This window comes from Passer domesticus, chromosome 3 (assembly GCF_036417665.1).
Source record: "Passer domesticus isolate bPasDom1 chromosome 3, bPasDom1.hap1, whole genome shotgun sequence".
In the NCBI taxonomy this organism is placed as follows: domain Eukaryota; kingdom Metazoa; phylum Chordata; class Aves; order Passeriformes; family Passeridae; genus Passer; species Passer domesticus.
Window position 1 is genome coordinate 85,825,734 of NC_087476.1, and position 18,737 is coordinate 85,844,470.

Sequence of the window (18,737 nt, forward strand, 5' to 3'; positions counted from 1 at the left end):
GTAAATAAAAAGCACTGGGTGTTTCTCCATTTCCCGTTAAGTAAACATGGAATAATTCTGACATGCTCACACAAGAGGTTAATTAGTAAAAGCTTGAAAAGAAATCTGAAGTCAAAGTTTTCATTAAAGTCAATTATAAAGGGGCAGCTTGCCAAATGAGCAATTGTACAAAGTAGAAGTGAAATAAATGTCCTGGTAGAATTTTCCTATTTATAGGACTAAATGTTTTTCTAAACTCCAAGCTAGACTGACTAGCTATTACAGATATTTGCTCTGAAGTCATGAAAGTTATACCCAAAAGATTTATTTTCCTATTCATCACTAGCGCCAGATTTACCATTTTGACGTCTTGTCTCTACAGTTCCATTCTCAGCTGAGCACTCTTAAATTAGCTAAATTTTTTCAGCTGTAAAAAAACCTCTATCCTAAGTGTTTAATGTGATAATAAGCCACATACAAAAAACAGTGAAGTGCTTGTTTACACCTGCAAATTTCTCTTGTTTCTTTTACCTCATACTGAAATAAAGATAAGCAAAGCTGACCTGGGCTGACAAGAGGACTTCTTAGCTGACAAGAGGTATTTTTAATTTTACCCGTCTGAGCATTATTTATGCTGCTGAGGGCTCCAGCTCCAACCAAGTTGCCTAAAACCAGCCTTGACCCCAACCCACTGTACATGGCTAAAGAAATGGCGTGTTTTTAAAATTTTAAAAAATTTTTTTTCATTAAAAACCTGTAACACGAGTTTAGGTTTTTTTTTTTCTCTGTGAGGAGGAAGCCACTATCCTGACAGATTGGGCATAAATGACCACATGCCTGAAAATGCCTGAGTCCAAGGGGAAAATGCTTAAATCAATTCCTCAGTGGAATTCAGAAAGGATATCTTTAGTGCTAAACACATTCTTCAGTGCTTTTCTAAATCAGGATAAAACCTCCCACTTTTGGATGCCTAATTTAAACTACTTTTTTGTTTGTGCAATGACCAAGACATACAGCCACATTTACACCTTCTTGGTTTTATTTAATCCAAAATATTCCAGCACTGAATGATGAGCTCATGGGAGTTTAACGCTGAGTAAAATACCACTTTTTATACTATTTTGCAGTGTTTTCAGTCTGTTAGAATGGAACTAATTTTAGCTAGGTATGTACCATTAAAATGTCGCTTTCATTAATTTATTTCTTCCTGATGTTTTTCACACCTAAAAAACATTTTGGTTTTAGCTGTTTTTTTTAAAATTCATGCTCTAAGTAATTAAAAATGCTTAAAAGATACAGTAATCAATCTATATTTAGCACTCCTAAAAGCACCACTGTTATAAAGCAATTTATCTAAAGGTGATCCAAGACCTCAAATATTTTCTTCAAAAGGAGAAGGCAGAAAAGAGAATGTTTAGGTTCTTTTCCCATTTTAAGCATAATATGAGGCTAGTGAAAAACTTTTCAATTGAGCTCCTATACACAGATGTCCTCAGGTTCAACCACTCCTCAGGTTTGTACAGAGACAGAAATGTATCATATATAGGTTTTGTATTGTGAAAAGGTCACTATAAACAATAGATATTTGTGTGACCCAAACATATCAACACACAAATTTCTGTAACTCAAATAGTTACATATTATATGACACTTAACAAACAGGCCTACTCTTTACTGAAAGCAAATCCTAAAGATGGACTGTGCTTTTAAGGTCTTTTCACTTGAGATGGTTTCTTCTTGCCATTCTGATGCACTGATAGTTTTAGATACAATGCTCTGTTATTTTCTCTGACCCTGCCATGCTACAGAGCCTATACCATCCAAAACCAGTGTTCTAGATTGCATGGTGGTTTAGGAAGAATTAAAAACTACTATGGACAAAATTTTCAGAATGTCTGACAGGTTTGTTTATCACTATTCATGATACAACCAAGCCACTTCTCAGAGCAACCCTTAACCAAAAAAGGACTGAAGCATGGAGTATCCAGGTACAGATTATAATAAAAATGCCTAAAATAGATGAAAACAAGAAGTATTGAAATCTGCAAAGATTTTAAATTTCTGGCCTAGTATTAATGAGGCACTGCTTTTCTGTCTGTAAATAGAGCCTGAGTTTGGATATCCTACATGTTCAATCCCCTTCCTGCTTTCTTAGGATTCACAGATGTGTTTTTAGGGATGTTAAAGAACTTGGCCCTGGCTCCTTATTTCAGAGTTTATTTAGGGACCCATTACAGATCAATTCTTCTAAATGTTGTTTGACCTTGCTGATAGTATCTGCTGCCCTGGTTTCCCATGGCAGTTGCAGAAGTTTACTACCCACTGCCTAAAGAAATACTTTTAAAGTCTGATTTAATTTGAATGTTTATTTTTTTCTCTGAATATTCCTTATTCTTGCTTTGTATGGGGAATAACAGTTTTGCCATCACCTCATCTACCATCTTTATGATTCCACAAACCTCACCTGTGACAGCACTGAACCTTACCTTTTTGGTAACTTGAATGGTCTGGCTGTCCTGAAAGAAGAGAAAAAAGAGAGTAATTAAGAATGCATGACATATGCATGCACACACCAATTTGTTTAATTATTCTCATACAGGAGTAAGAAAATAAATTATAAGAATCAGGTATTTTAGGATATTAATTATTTTGAAAGGCGCTATTTTGAAAGGCCCACAATCATATTCAATTGAGTCTTTGCAAGCAAGTAGTTCAGAGAATAATTACAGCTACAGACAGCTGTGTTTTCAAAAGTGGAATTTTATGCAGCTGATTTTTGAGATTACCATTCCTGAGGCTTTTCCAGTTTTCAACAAGAGACCAAATAAACTAACATGATAAAAATTCAATACTATGGAAAATCATGACAAAGTTTGTATATGATGGAAACAGACAACCACAACACCATATTCTGACTGTAATTCACAAAACTTCATAGATGTCCTTTGTAATTTCATTACAAAAAATTATTTTGGCCATAAATTCTGTCTTGCCATAATACAGGAAGTAGAATGACATAGGATACCTCTATAAAATATTTTTATCCAAGTTTTTGTTACAAACCCAAGTGAAAATTATTCTTATCTAACACTGTACAGTGCGCATTTCAATTCCTTAGCTACTGGACCAGTAAGATCCACATAAGTTTCACTTAAAAAAAACCTTCATAAACAATCTGCAAGTCATTTCAAGAATGTGACATAAAATCACTCTGAAACTGTAACCATACAACGGCTTCAGTTAAGTCATGGATTTGTTTTACCACCAAGGACACATTTAATATTAGTTCTTTTAAAAAATATGGAAAGCACTGAATTAAGAAACAAGTACTTGCATAAAATAAATCACTAAGTAACATCACAATGAGGCTGTCAAAAGCATATATTTGTATGCTTTCACACAAAGATAAACAGTTCAGACTCCTCAGAGATTTTCAGAAAAACTTAATCCACTACATAGAAATGAAATTTGCTGTTCTTCAAAATAGTAAGAGTTGTTTACTACTACACAATAGTAAGATTTGCTCCTTTCAGCCAGGAGAAAACCGGAGGAAAGAACAATCACCATTCTCTAGTTGCAGAGTAAATCAAGGATTAAAGGTATAGACAAAGATTCTCAGTTGAATGCAGCCACAAAAGATTAAATTTATGAACTGTCACCAATCTTCAGACTAGGTGCACAAATCTGCCATCCAGAGGTATAGAACATACCCAGTTTTCCAACCTATGCTAAAAGCTGCTGGTAGCACTACAACAGACTCGCCAGCAGCCAGAATGTAGACAAAACCATCAGAACTGAGTTCTGAAACTACTTTGAACAGTAAATTCCCCTAGGCTGAAAAGAAGTTGTGGCAGGCTTGGGGGACTGCTCATTGTCTGATCTACAGCCTCAACCACAAAACCAACTTTTACTCAACTCAGGCTAGACTGGAGGATCAGAAACCAGGTACTGAAGTCAGAACTCACTAAACTTGAATTTGAAGTGAACAGTAACAGGACTCTGGATGAAGAGAAATGCTTAAACAGATAGTCCCTTTCATGAACTTGCACCAAGGCAGAGCACACGCTGAATGTGCCTTCAACGACTGTATGGAAAAGGGGGCAAAGCCAGTGTCGGGAATAACAATTTTTTAAACTGCAGCACAGACTCCTGGGTTTAATGAGAGAAAAATGTAAGCAGACATACTTACTGTTAGTAAAGTGATTCAAACATTAATTTCTAGCTTTCATTTGTAAAGATCTGAATTTCCATATATACTGTCACTTGTTTTCGTCTGTGCCATAATAGGCTCTGCTGTGAGTAATAGTATCAGGTAAACATTTGGCACAAGCAGAGCGACCCAACAACAATGATTACTACAGGCTTTGTATTTATGCTGACTTGTATAAAGACTTCTATGACAATTCTGGTCTATATTAGCAGATAAAATTGTTTTCTTCTGCATGGGGGCTACTTTAAATTTGCCTAATTTGGTTTACACAAAGTGGGTAAAATGCCAACACAGTCATTCCTCATCCTCCCCCAGTCCCATCAAACCAAACTACATTTCCCTCTGTTTCCTACACCTGCAAAATATATTCAGTGTTGAACAAATTATAATGATTAAGTTCTTCAAAGTTCGGGAGGGTTAAAGGTCACACCTGCTATCAAACTCTTTTGTTTTGAAAAGCATGCATTGAAAAAACATGGGTACATCTGGGTAAATTCCAGTATTGTAACCAATCCCTTGCAGCTGTTATGATGACTTTATTATATTGGTCAATAGGAAAAGTTATCCCTGAAAACTATGCCCCAAAATTCTTTAGTTATGCTCTAAAATACAGAAATGCATGGCAAAACCAGATCTTTCCCACTTAATTAATGTTGCTGTATCTGATTTTTGAAGTATCATACTTTCATTGAACCAGTTTAAATAACACCATCAGCTTCCAAAAAAATTGTGGACAAAAGAGTCCTCATCAGTTTTTGTGAGAAAGAAGTGGTGAGTTCCACTCTTGCTGGTGCAAAAGCCAAGTTGATCTTTTTATTAAATTACCTTTGCAGTTAATTCTTACAAGTCCGATAGCAGAAAGTGACAATCACAGTTGTTGGTGACAAGACCAGCACAACCAAGTTACTGCACAAACTGCAGTCACTGATAAAATCTAATAAACACTGCACCAAGAGGGGAAAAGGGAAAGAGGAATAAAAGGACAGGCTCAGTTCTAGCACCATTTACTGCAAGTGTCAGCTGCTGCTCAACATGCTTTGCTTTACATCCTGTCCTTTCCTAGTGGCAAGTTTTGTCTGAACATCACACAATTAAGAAATACATCAAGAAAAGATAAATAGATTAGTTAAACACCCCAGATGTTACTCAGCATGAAATGTATTTTGGATGCCCAGCATCCTTCTGTGCAACATGCCAAAAAGGAGGAATGGTGTCTTTAAAAAGGGCTGCTGTAATACCAGCAAGTTTACTCTAGGAAATAACTGAGTATCAGGAAGATTGATCAGCTTTGGACTGGACTACTACAGCTCCAATTATTCACCTTTCCAGCCTAAATAAGCACTTAACCTCATTGTTCCCACTGGTATTTTGAACAGTGAGGTAGTAGAAATAATTTGTTTCTTTGAACAAACCTAATTGAATAGGGGCAGTTCACAGGTATTAAAAAAATGATTGCTTTACATATTTTTCAATCTGAGAAAGAGAATAACCTGTGCTTGAGCTTCCTGAAAGGGAACATGCTGTGCCACATAGCTACATTCTGACTTTGGGTTCCCAGGGAAGCCAACACCTCCTTTTGATCACAGCATTGAATGAGTTTTCTCATGGAAGTTAATAGGGTACATCAGAAAGGGAAGTTTGGTCCTAATTTCGAGTATCACACTGGAAAACAAGCTTTTGAAAATCCTATGTATTATTAAATCTAGTTCATAACCTTCATGTCACCTGGACATCACATACCACAAGTCAGTATTTCAAAACATGTTCCACAGTATGAGACTTAATAATAACACTATGGCTGATTTACTTCATACGCAGCATGTTTCATTAATCTAATGCATTTCAGGGAAATACAAACCTGAATGTGCCAGAGGACAACAAAAGTATCTAGATAGTCCAAGGCATTATTTTTCAGGCTTTCTTCACAAACATCAGTTGTGAGAAAGGTATCAATGTCAGCAACCCCTTGGACTCACACCCCAAGGAATCAATGCTTGCTGCTTCTTTAATGGGTACAAGAAACCCTACAAGAATATAGCCATGAAATAGAAAATTAGGAAAACAGGCTGTGTTTTGAAGCATACTTTGAAGAGTTTTCTAGCTGTTGCGAAGCACCCATCATTTCAAAGAAGTGTTAAAAAGGCAGCTCTCAATAACCTAAGAGGTTGAAAGAAATATTAATATGATTTTAAATAGGAACATTCCTGCTTACACTAACAGTAATGTTGACTGGGGTCTTTTTTTGAGTCAGTTAAAAAGCATCAACACATTCCAAATCATATCTTTGTACTAACTTGTCCAAACATTACCTTCCTACAATTCCTATTACAATACTGGATATTGCCCTGGCTAAACACTCAATTTCTGATTTATGCCACTTAGCTGCAATTAATTTTTATTTCACCATGAGCAGATGTAGAGACTGGAACTTGGATACAGCAAGGCTTTTCCTCTTTTTTTTCCTTGGAGGAACAACACGCCAGTTAGACTTTAAGATGAAATTAATGCCTACCAGCCTGACATGGGGCAGCACAAAGACACTGCCTGTGACTGTTGTGCCCTACTTTTAGGTGTAAGGAAACAACAAACAGCACTGGATAAATCCAAGACTGTCAGGGTGGGTGCTTCTCCTCTGTTTTGTTCCTGGGAGACAGAAGCTAAGGGAAGTGGAGGCTGCTCACCCAGCAATGATATCCAGCACTGTCATTTTGGTGCTGAACTGCACAAAATTTTGAAAGTAAATGCACAGCTTACTGATATTTATCATAAAAGGATTTACTCAGTATAGAATCATAGAATATCCTGAGATGGAAGGATCCCACCAGGATTACTGAAGTCCAACTCCTGGCCCTGCACAGGGCAACAGATTCATTTTGCATTCTTGCTTTTCACTTAAAGATTCACTGGAGGCAAAGATGGTACATTGCAATAAATAGCTATATTTACTGGAAAAAAAAGATTCCTCTGTCCAAGGATTATGAGGTGTTCAACCTCAATGCTTTACTTTGCCAGAGGGAAGCTATTCCCTATGTTAGTAGATCTGGTTACCAGAAGTGATAAAACATAGCTTTTGGTCATTATTATACTCCAGGATAAGCTAAATCCCTGCAGGATAGAATGAGATATGCATCATATTGTATATTCTCCATTAGAACATACAATACAAATTAATCCCTGCACAGGAAGAAAATCCTCATGTTTTCAGAATGTCATTGTCCCAAGAGAGCAATTTGAATTGCTCCTAAATATCAAATTAGCTTTTGCTGTTATATCAGATGTAACACCTATGTGCTTTATCATTTTAACAATCACTCAGACAACAAATCCAGATTAAGTTGCCAAAAAACATTTTTATAATCTTCCCAATTTATTTTTTTCTTATGGTAAGCAGTTTTCCATTATTTTAGTAATGAATTCTTAATTTCTTTAGTAATGAATTCTGAATTTCTTAAACATGCAGTGTTCATTGTACTTGTCTGCACTTAGTTTACTTGTGTACATCTCTAAGGAACAGCACAACCCACAGCAAAATGACGTTGTAGAGGAGACAGAGAATTCTGTTTTCTGGTAAGTTGCTTTTTTAAGGTTTTATTAAAACAAAGAAGAATGCAACTAATTTTCATGTTTTTTCCCGCACATAAAATATCAAGGACTAATCTAAAAGGATTTAATATTTTTAATGTCTAAATTATCAGGGTGAAATTATCTGAAACTAACTGCTATTTCATCCTATTAAAATGTGCAAAATTGCTGCACATTTTCTTAATGTTGCACACGACTGTTCTTTTGCTTAAAATTAAGCAAAATGCAACTTAGCAGATCAAAAATCAATCTGCTATTTGGCAACTGTATTACAGATGTCAATTCACATTTTTACAGTTGAGACATGAAGCTTTATAAAAGTTCCCATTTGCTTTTCTTCTTTCTTCTTGTCTACCTCTTCAGTTCCAACTGAGCATCTGCTCTATTTTCACAGCAAATAGGAGTAAATAAGATTGCCTTTCTGTGAGGAAAGCAACTGTAAGGAAGGTGTTAACAATAAAATCATTGTCTGAGTGATTCTTGCTCTTTCTGATTTAAATTCAGCATAGATGTGTAAGCTTTACTGACCTACAGCATACCTACTGGATAAAACCCCATGGAGTGGGGCAAACCCTATATATCCTTAACTAAGCCAGCATTTCACCCACTCCCTTTCTACTAGGAAATCAATATTAAACTTTATTAACCTACTCTGCAAGAGTAACAGGGAGTTTTGACACCTCCCACGGACAAAACTCTGCCTCATGCCAGAGTACAACAGGGAAATATGTTTCCATCAAGGAACCAGAGATGGAAAAGGTCACTGCAATGTATTTACAAACTAAATGTGTGTATTTTCATTTGCAAGTTTATTAACAGTACTGTGAGGAATGTCCTAAGAAGATGAGTTGATGATTTGGACTTGTCTGATTTGGAGAAAAGTAAACTGAGCAGTGACCTCAGGCTCTCCACAGCTTCTTGAGGCAGGGAAGTGGAGAGGTGATCTCTTCTCCCTGGAATCCAGTGCTGGAACAGGCAGGAAGGTTTCAAAGCTGAGCCAGGGGACATTTAGACTGGAGATTTATTTATCTAGAAGGTAGTCAAACACCTGAGCAGACCTTCTTAGGAAGGTACTGATGTCCCAGTCCTGTCAGTACTCAAGAGGCATTTGGACAATGCCCTTAACATGATGCTTTAACTGGGTCAGCCCTGAATGCATCAGGTGATCCTTGCAGGTCCCTCCCAACTGAAACAGTCTATTTTATTCTAACCCTGCATAACTTATTATGCTAAAATTAAAATTTCTATAAGTTCATAACATACAGGTAATTTGAAACTGAAATGATCCTATTACAATCATCTCCAAGGCTGGGGGGATTGTTGAGTTTTTCCCCCTCTCCTCTTCCTCACTGCTCCATAGGGATAGTATCCACATATGAGCCCAGGATTTGCTGACCAAGTCTTCAATTTAAGGCTCCTTAGAAACCCATTTTTGCAATACTGAATTCTAATGTCTTTCCTCTTTCATCTTCAATAACTGTTTAAATATTATCAACGACTAGGAAAGCTGGCTCTCTTCCTTTATAGCATCTACTTGGTTCACTTGTCTTGAAACAAATGAAATCATTTTCGCTGTAGGAAAATCTGAGAGCATATGAAGGAGCCAAGGCATACAGAACCTCCAAACACTTTTCTTGTATTCTTCTTTCCCTAAACTTCCCTCCAATGAGTGTAGCCACTTTTAAACAGTGCTCCAAAACTGTCAATAAGAAGACTCCCATCAAGCTTACTTCAACTGAATTCTCCCTTTTTTAAATGGCAAAGTTTATACACAATTTAAAGTATCCACTTCTCCAAAAGGTTTAATTGAAGCTATATATATAAATATATATATATATATATATATATATATATATATATATATATATATTCCTTAGACTTTTGAAGCACTGAAGTCAGGACTATGCAGAGCACTGCCTGGCAAATTAAACAAAAGGCCTGATCTATTAAAGAGAATTTCAAAAGAGCTTAGTAAAATACCACCATGAATCATTATTTGAAAACAAGCCAACAGCTAATTTGGAGCAGACTAATATTATTTCAAGATCTTTCACAAGTCGTCTAAAACCATTAGTCTTTTCTCTTTTCTTGGTAATTACAGTGAAATTAATAGATATGTTCTGGGATTTAAATGATGACTAGAGTAGTTTTCAACATTTTTACTGGCAAAAAGTCCATTCCTTAGATATATTTTATTTCAAAGCTGTTTTTATTACACTTCCCAGTTGAATGGAGCACTGCAAGGTCCTGGCCGCATCACAACATACACAGAAGAAAACCCCCATCTCATGATACCACCGAGAATGAAAATGTCCAAGAGTGCCTATTTTTATGATGGTATCTCTCCACACAGGCTGAAGTACATGTTCCTATAGGTATTAAAGACTGACATTAAACTCATGGAAATTTGGCTCTGGAGTAGGGAGACTTGGAGTGTCATAAATGACACTTCAACTGATACATGCTTCAGTTTTCCTTCCTGTGCAGATGTAAGACTTTGTGATTGTAAATCACCAGGGAGTTCAGTTTTGCTCTCAGAAAACCTTCTTCGACTAGAGAGCTTTTCTAAAGATAGATTAAAAGCAGTTACAATTTCTCCAGATTATTCATCTAACCATGGGGACAAACAATAATTTTTACCTTTCCCCATATTTAATCTCTTGCAGCAAATGAAAATACTGTTACTTCAGATATTTGTTCTAAATTTAGTCAAATATTTCTCTTCAGTGTTGAACTCCTGTTCCAATATCTGTGAATTTAGTAATTTAGACTGCTGTAACTTTTAAGTGATATAAAACAAATGTCGATTCAACACAATTAATATATTTTAAAGGATTTAATACGTAATTGCACAAAGAAGGCTCTTTAGCTTTTGGCTCTTTAGCTAATGAAAACTTGTATATATATATATATATATAAGGCAACATTATCTTCTGGATCTCCTGACATGAAATTTGTTTTGCATGCTCAGCAAAAGCAAGCAAGAAAAAAAAGGAAATATTTACTGAACATTTAATGTTTCCAGTACTGCAGCTAAAAGCCCCAAAAAGCGCTCTAGTATTGAACAGACTATAAAACCGATTTAACATGATCAAAGCTGTTCAGCAAAATGTTTGCGAAAGTTCATCCATTTGACAGAACAAACTAAATATCCTACAAACTGAAAGTAACATAAGCATTTTGAGGCAAAGTATCCTATTGACATGCTACAAAATGTGTGAGAAGTGGCAGAAGTGATGCAGATCAGCTTTTTCAGTCCAGTACATAAATCTATTTATGATTTTACTAGAAAAGAACCAAAGCACATCCTAATTTGCCAATAGTGAGACTAAGCTCTCTGAAATATCAGCAGAATTTCTACCTGTAACTTCCCTTACCTCCACTGATCTGTCAGTGATACCATCTCATTTTTATTTTGCATTGATAGTCCAGGTTTTAAAAGATTTCTTTATTCAGTAGAATCACACTGCAATTTTTGTGCAGCAAAATCAGTGCCAAATTGCTCAGGTACCTTTTGTATTTCCCTCTTGCACTGTGTTTAGGGGTTTTGTTTTGTTTTGCTGTTCAAGCATCCCTGACCAATTAAAAGCATGGACACAAGTTATTATTCACTAGGAGACAAAGACAACACTGAAATTATCAGAAAGGAAGAACAAGTGATTTTGGAAGGAGTTAGAGACAGAAACAATGATGGTAACTCATAAAGAGCTTTCTAAAGATGATGTTGATCATTCTACACTTTCCCCCATGAGAAGGAAGACTCAAAACTTTTATGTAGGAATGTGCAAATCTTTCAAAATCCATCTCTTTAAAGAGTGATGAAAATCAGATCATTGGCCATGCATAGTTTAGACTGTTGCTCTTTGTTGTCTGGTGTTGTCTTATGCACATTTGAACTTCACTACAACCTCCTACTAAATTAAAAGTACATGAAATACATCACCAAAATATTCCAACAAACTGACATAATTTTGGATGTTGTGGGTTTTTTCTAAGTGTACATAAATGCTCAGTTTTGTAAGTAATCTGAAACCCCACACCAATCAGTCCTTTTCCAGAACAAGCACAGCTGATACTGGTTTTCTAGTCAATTTAGTACAAAAGAAAGGAGCCACGTTTTTTTTTTATTATCTCCCTCAGCTTTACATCTTTTAAGGACAGCAGTTCAAAGGCCCAGCACATTGCTAGTTATGAGTGAGCTCCTCTGTTGTTCAGGGAAAGGTGAGGGATACAGGGTATGGGACTCATCTTCAAGCACACACACAGGACCTCAATTCCCTGAAAATAAAAAATGTGTGAAAATGAAGAAGCACAGCTCAAATTAGACTGAAATGAAAAATTATTTCAAAGAAAGAAAAAACCCAGTTCATTTGGTCACAGGGAAAACCTGCTTTTCCACATGTGCTCAACAGAGAATCCCACATTTGGACTCAGATAGATGCATGAGATGGCTTCACATTCCTTTACATTTGTCTCAACTATATAAAAATCCCAAGTATGCCATTGGGTTGATAATGCTTCATAATAAGAACTCCTATTTTGGCATAGAATAAATGGCTTAAATGAGAACAGAGCCAGAATTTGTATTGTTTCAGGAACTCCTGATCTACAGCATGAACCACAAGATTTGCAACACCCTGAACACTGAATGAAATGAGGGTCACAACTTTGCTTTTTAGTTGCTAAAGGTTGATAAAACATTTCAGAAATCCCACTTCCAGAAACCTGACCTAAAGTTTCTTCTTAAAGATTTCTATTTTTAATCTTCTTAGGGGAAGGCAGAAAGGCTCCTTTATCAATTTTTAAATCATTATATGCACATGTGTTTTGTACAAAAGACATTAGTATACAATTCACATAAAAAGTGAAAACTAAAATATCTTTTAATGCATCAATTAAAGGAGAAGCGAACAACTTTCAAAAGAGGATAAGGTGTTAAATAAGCTCAGTGGAAAAATTTTTGTGAACAGTTCATGTTGCTGAAATGAGTCTATTTGAAAATATTTTATACATATGTATATGCAAAATCAGCTCTGCAAGCCATGCAGAATGTACTAGATAACAATTATCCTTTTCCTGGAATCAAGCAGGGAACTGTTTCATAACAAAGTCTCGTTATTAAGATTGGTATTTGACAAACATTCCCTTGCTTTTTGGAAAAACAGAAGATTTTATTTTTTTTCCAGTTCTAATCTTTATGCCAAATTACTAGAAGGAAAAATTTAAAATGGGTAAGAGGCAGCTGTAGTGTTCTATCCTCACTTCACAGCTTTTTCATTTCTACAGAGCTTTGTTTTAAAGTATTAAATAAAGTATAAGTATTCACATATATCTGCCGTGCTGTTTCAACAGTGTGTGGCACAGAACACTGAGACACAGCAGAACCCAGAGTCCCAGAACCATCACATAAATCTGCAATGCCAAAATACTTTGAAAGAAGGTTTAAATCGAACTGAAAGCAAGATGTACAGTAAGTGTGGATGCTTTACCAGTTTCCTGATGCTGTCTTTTGCCTTCTTTGAATGCAAATTGGTCTAACAAGCAAAAGCTTTGAATCCAGCAATTTAAACTAACTAAGCTTTGGGAGCTAAAACCTCCGAAGTAGGCTGGTGGGGGATGAGGAACAATTCTTACATTTTATCCAAAGTAAGGATTCTATGGGGCTTTAAACAGATTTTATTTTCCTGTTCCAGCTTGAGATGATCACATGACCATGGGGAGATCATCCTTCCAGGCTGTTTTGTTTTTTACCACACATAACTGAGATGCTTTTCAGAACAGTTTTCCTTACTTGTCTGCTTTAGTCAAAAGCATCAACAGTATAGTCTAAAAAAGTAAATAACAGTGGGTGACACAAAGCAGGTTCACCCTGAGCCAAGAGTGCTTGTTTGAATTTATTGGTTTGATACTGTGAAAGTGTAAGCACTGCACACTTGCAGTCTGGAGCATTTTCCTTAGCATCAGCACCAGCAGTTTCTTCACAGCTCCCTGACCTCTTCTGCCCTACCTTTTTTCTCTCAGTTCACAGACCCAAGCTTTCTTAATTTTATCACCAGAGAGATTCCAGCAGAGTTGACATCAAGATTAACAAGCACACAGGTAGCTTTTTACTGGTATTTTCCCACTAAAAACTTCGCGTACATGTCTGAAGGAAGCAATCCAAATTGGCACCAGAGATACCACCACTGTTGTTCCATGCCTTCCTCAATCTTGAGACAATTTCTTAAATGATCTCTGCACATCCTTCCTCTGCCACTCCTACTGACATGCATACATTCCTATATGAAGAAGAGGTTTTGAAAAATACCAGGAAAGACTGTAAAAGTTTTCTGGCTTTTTTAAAATGGTAGTATTTAGTTCTCTTAGAGAATTATGCAACTGTTCACTATTTATTTTATCCTCCTTTCATCCCACTAAGCATGCTACTGGGCTGCACATTTTTACTTTTCCCTAGAGACTCCTAACTCCGTGCTTCCAGTCATTACGGATCAATCTTCATGCTTCTTTCATAGCCTTACTTGGTTGGTTCTCGGTATTTCTACCCACCCTGATGAAGGCTGCTGATGAATACAGAAACAGGTGGCAGCAAAAGAGGGGCAGTAACTACATATCTTCCACGATATCTAAGACCCCGGGTTTCTTGAGATATATAAGTGCATTCCAACAAAAACAGATACTTCAGCATGAGCTCTCCAAAGAGGCAGGGTAGGGGAACAAAAAAACCCCATCCAACAGTACTGAAGAGAATTACATGTGCCGTGCTTGTACACAGGTAAATTTAGAAATAGTTGGAAAGCAAATCAAACCCCCAGACAACTGCATTGTGATATGGAGAGATGGCTAGAATTTTCCAGGGTGTGTTTGTGTGGTCAAGGTATTACAGCCACTAAAAAAAAAAAAAAGTATGAACATGTTTACATGAGTTGCTTCTTAAATATGTGCACCAAACAATACAAGAAACTTTACTCAAGATCTTCCAACCTCAGAAAAACATCTAAAAATCATTACAAACAAATGTTGACCTCTTTTACCTATTTTTACAATAGAATTTTTTTTTACCACAATCATGCTGCAAAACACCAACCACTAAAAATATTTTATTTTATGCTACAGAATGTTTTCACCAACCTAAAAAAATTAACAGTTGTCCAGACTCTCAAGATGCAGTGGACAGATGATGTTTGCATGTAATTTAGTTAAACTTCAAAGCTGTACCCTCTACAAAATTCCAGATCCAGCCAGCTTTAAGAGGACAGGACAAGTGTGGCATTATTTCAATCTGTCTTTACTCACTCCAATCTGCAATGATATACCAAAGCCACATTCCTTTAATATTAGGTCACTGACAAATGTTAAGCCTTGGGCTTCAAAACCTGACAAAGCCTGTTGTGCTGAAACAATTGGTTACCTGCCCAGAGCTGTAAGCATCGGTGATACAGTCTGCAAGGACTATTTGCCCTCCTCTATCTAATCACAACTTTTCCTCCTTCTTAAAATGATAACAATATTTGAATGCATTTTTTAAAAAAAGAAGCTAAATTAAATGTACTTTGACTACACACTGAACTTAACTAATGTATTGTATGAGAACCTGCATTTTAAATAACCCTGTTAAAACATGCACTTTTCATAAAGCTGGATGATTTCCAATGACCTTTGTAATAAAAATATGTGTAGAAGAAGCTGCTGTGAAGATTATAACTTCAAACTGCAATAAAATTAAGAATGTGGAACAACGATCACATTGAAATATCACACACCTAAGTGTTACTCTTCTGTTTACAGGAAGTGACAGAGCACATAAAAAATAAATACACATTTATCACCTCTCCTTTTTAGCACTGTCAAGGAGCTACACATGAGGCAGTTTGCTTCCTCCTCAGTGCACATCCATCCACCTGCAAGGCTGCATCCAGTTGCTCCCAGTTTTTACCATCTCCCAACATGTCTACACTGACAGTGGCCTCTCTGTGTAATAACTTCACAATGCAATGACAGACTATTGTATTTAGACACATCTTGCTGAGTACTGAAGAGAGAAAAGAAGTCTTTGGTTCCACACTAAGTGACAGTCAGATCAGTATACACTGTCCATTAATGCAGTCATGGGCAGTTTACAGAGTGAAAAGGCATGGAAGCAGTCCAGTAATCATTTGATAGGAATATGCAGGGTATGCTAACAGATAGAGCTGGTTAAATAAGTACAGGTGCTTTAAAGGTTGGATTGTATCTTTGTTTTGACTGCTAGCAGTAAGACAAACCACTTCTCATAAGTCATTATTAATAATTTCTGTACATTTTTGTAGAAGTGTATGGTATGGCAAGGAAGATGAAAAACCAGTGTCATGGCTCAAGAGCCCAATCAGAGCAGTTCAAATAGTTTTTGTATCTGTGAAGCGTGACAGAAAACATTATTTTACCATATCCAGAAGAAATTTTCACTGTTTTTATTTCTAGACTAAAACCAGCAGCCCAGACTACGGATGGAATTTGTTCCCTTCCTCATGACTATGGAATACAGATGAAGTTTAACAACCCTGCTGCACAGGGAGAAAAACAGTGAAATCAGTGCAACCATTCCAACAGTTTGAAAAGTATGACATCCTACAATAGTTCAAATTCCTGCATACCTTTGCATACAAAATTATACAACGTCTTTGCTTGACATTTAAACTAGTATGAGGTGGAAAATACATCTCTGATTATAAGCAGCTCTGACAATTAAGATTTTTTCCATTTATAAGTGGCATAACCGTAAGGAGAAAGCTCATTTGCGTTCTGTATTATCATCCCTATTTTCATCTGCTTTTATCTTAGGAGAAAAAAGCTTTATTCACTTTGAGTTTTTCCACACTACATGTTTTTCCCAGTCTGATATTTTTAGGAGTTTAAAATTAGCTCAAATATTTCATCAAGACAAAATCATTGTAACTGACTGACAAACACTTACATTACAGTTCCAAGTTCTTGAATAAGGATGCAGATGCTGCAGAACAGGGAGAAGAGTAGTTTTTAATGCTCCCATGAAAATCCACCCCTTTTAGCCCAACTGCAACTCAAAAAAATAATAAACTTGCTTAAAAGCATCAAAGTGTCTTCCTTCCATGGGAATTTGCTTTTTTAGAAATTGCCTCTTAGATTGTCTGATTTTGCCCAGACCAGGAGGCTGTAGAAGATTTTTCTTGTGTTTGTTGCTCCCTGAAGCTCTGGAACTCCAAAGCTAACAAATACAAAGAGGCAGGTTCTTATGAAATAGAGAACAGAAAGGACTAAAACCTGGAACAATCCCAAGCACAATTTTGAAGTTTAGCAGATAACCTACACTGAAAAGACACGAGGGAAACCCACTGAACCAGCTGACCTGACAAAGAAAAAACACCCTGTACATTTGAGAACAAAATTGTTGAAAATATTTTTCAACGCATCTTTTTAAGGAAATATGTGTTTTGATTGGACTGTGCAGACATACCAGATCTTTCAGTGTATTCTTAGCTACCTCTATAGTGGTTTGTTTTACACAATAGTGGTGTACCCTGTGTCTTCTAAAAGAGCTAATGAGCTTCCAAACAATCCAAAACAAGAAAAAAAAACCACCAGTGTTTTTTTTCTCCCAAGAAAGAACTATTTCATTTCAGGAATATCCAAGGAGCCCAACAGAACAAATCTCCTGACTTGGTTTCTGCTGGAAATAATGACTCGGTCATGCACTGAAAATTTATCTGTAAAATCACTGGGAAATAAATTTGGTTCATCTTCCTTTCAGATCTTCTACTTCTGTAAGAAAACAAAATAGTTCAGGGAAAGATTAACCATCCTGAGAACTACAAAATAATGCAACCTGCTTACCTTATCCTGGCTATGTGTTGCTGCACAGGCTGATGCTGGAAATGGTCAGGCCACTGATGGTGAAGGCAGAAGGAGAGGGAGGGCTGAAGACAGCAGGCAGTCTGATAGACAGGGGTGTGTTTTTGGCAAATAGAGGCTGAGTACTCAGTGTGTGGCTGCATGCAGCATGAGGTCATAGGAGATGATGCTGAGCTGCCAACCACTGAATGACATTCTTGCTTGCTATTATGGCTACTTAAAGAATGATGGTATGGACAAGGGTGGCAGCATTGCGACAACATCTGCTGAGTTCTTTGGCTGTCTAAAGGCAGAAAGGATGGTTTGATTGTACCATTTAGCTGCAGGCAGCCATTTGGACTTGGTTTTGTTCTTGGTGTTTCCTTGGATGGGAGCTGTTGGACCATGATGTCTCCATCATTTGCTGCAACAACCCCTGGGCCAGCAGCATTTGACAAGATGCTGCCATTGCTCAGAACCACAGACTCACTGGCATTGCTCATAGCCATGCTCCAAGTTCTCAGTGGACATGTGATGTGCCTGAAGAAACAAATAAAGCACAGTTTAGAGAGCTGCAGTGGTTTTAGATGCTCAAAAATAACTTTAAATTAATATGAGTAAAACTGCTCTGAGCTTCACCTTTTGCAACACAGGGAAAAGGGAAAAGAGCCATGCACACTGCCAGGAACGTTTTAAAGTACTTAAATTTGTTCAACAAAATGTTAAGAGTGAAGTTATGTCAATTTTCAGTGATTACACCAAGTCAAATGAATAGAGATTTGTCAGTGTCTGCATCACAGCTAATAAGTAATGGCTGACATGCACAGAAAAAGATCATTGTGCACAAAACTAAGCTATAGCCACTATTTATAAAAACAGATTTTGGTATAAATGATGTCACCATCCATAGCACTGCAATTTACCTGTGTGCTTTGAAAACCTGCAGGAGACACGCCCACATAATAGAGATTATTTAATAACCAATATTTAATAACCAATAATGTGCTGGTTTCAGTAACTTCCTTTCCAATTTCTATTAAAAACTAGGCATATTCATTTTTATAAAGAAATTTTGAAATGCCTTATTTGAGTAAATCAAGCCATTTCAGCACACATATCAAAT

The 18,737-nt window shown here is 36.6% G+C and overlaps 1 protein-coding gene across 14 annotated transcripts in view; it reads right to left on the reverse strand.

The window, feature by feature from the left end:
• The window catches only part of DISP1 (dispatched RND transporter family member 1), an 88,417-nt gene that overhangs the window by 13,425 nt on the left and 56,255 nt on the right, over positions 1-18,737 (reverse strand). For 13 of the 14 annotated variants that reach the window (XM_064414086.1, XM_064414088.1, XM_064414092.1 and 10 more), the window contains exons 2-3: positions 17,618-18,154; positions 2,466-2,495 (exon numbers count right to left, since the gene is read on the reverse strand). In XM_064414086.1, coding sequence (XP_064270156.1) covers positions 2,466-2,495; positions 17,618-18,154 — 567 coding nt within the window. The remainder of the gene's footprint in view (positions 1-2,465; positions 2,496-17,617; positions 18,155-18,737) is intronic. The other variant, XM_064414098.1, reaches the window with a different exon arrangement.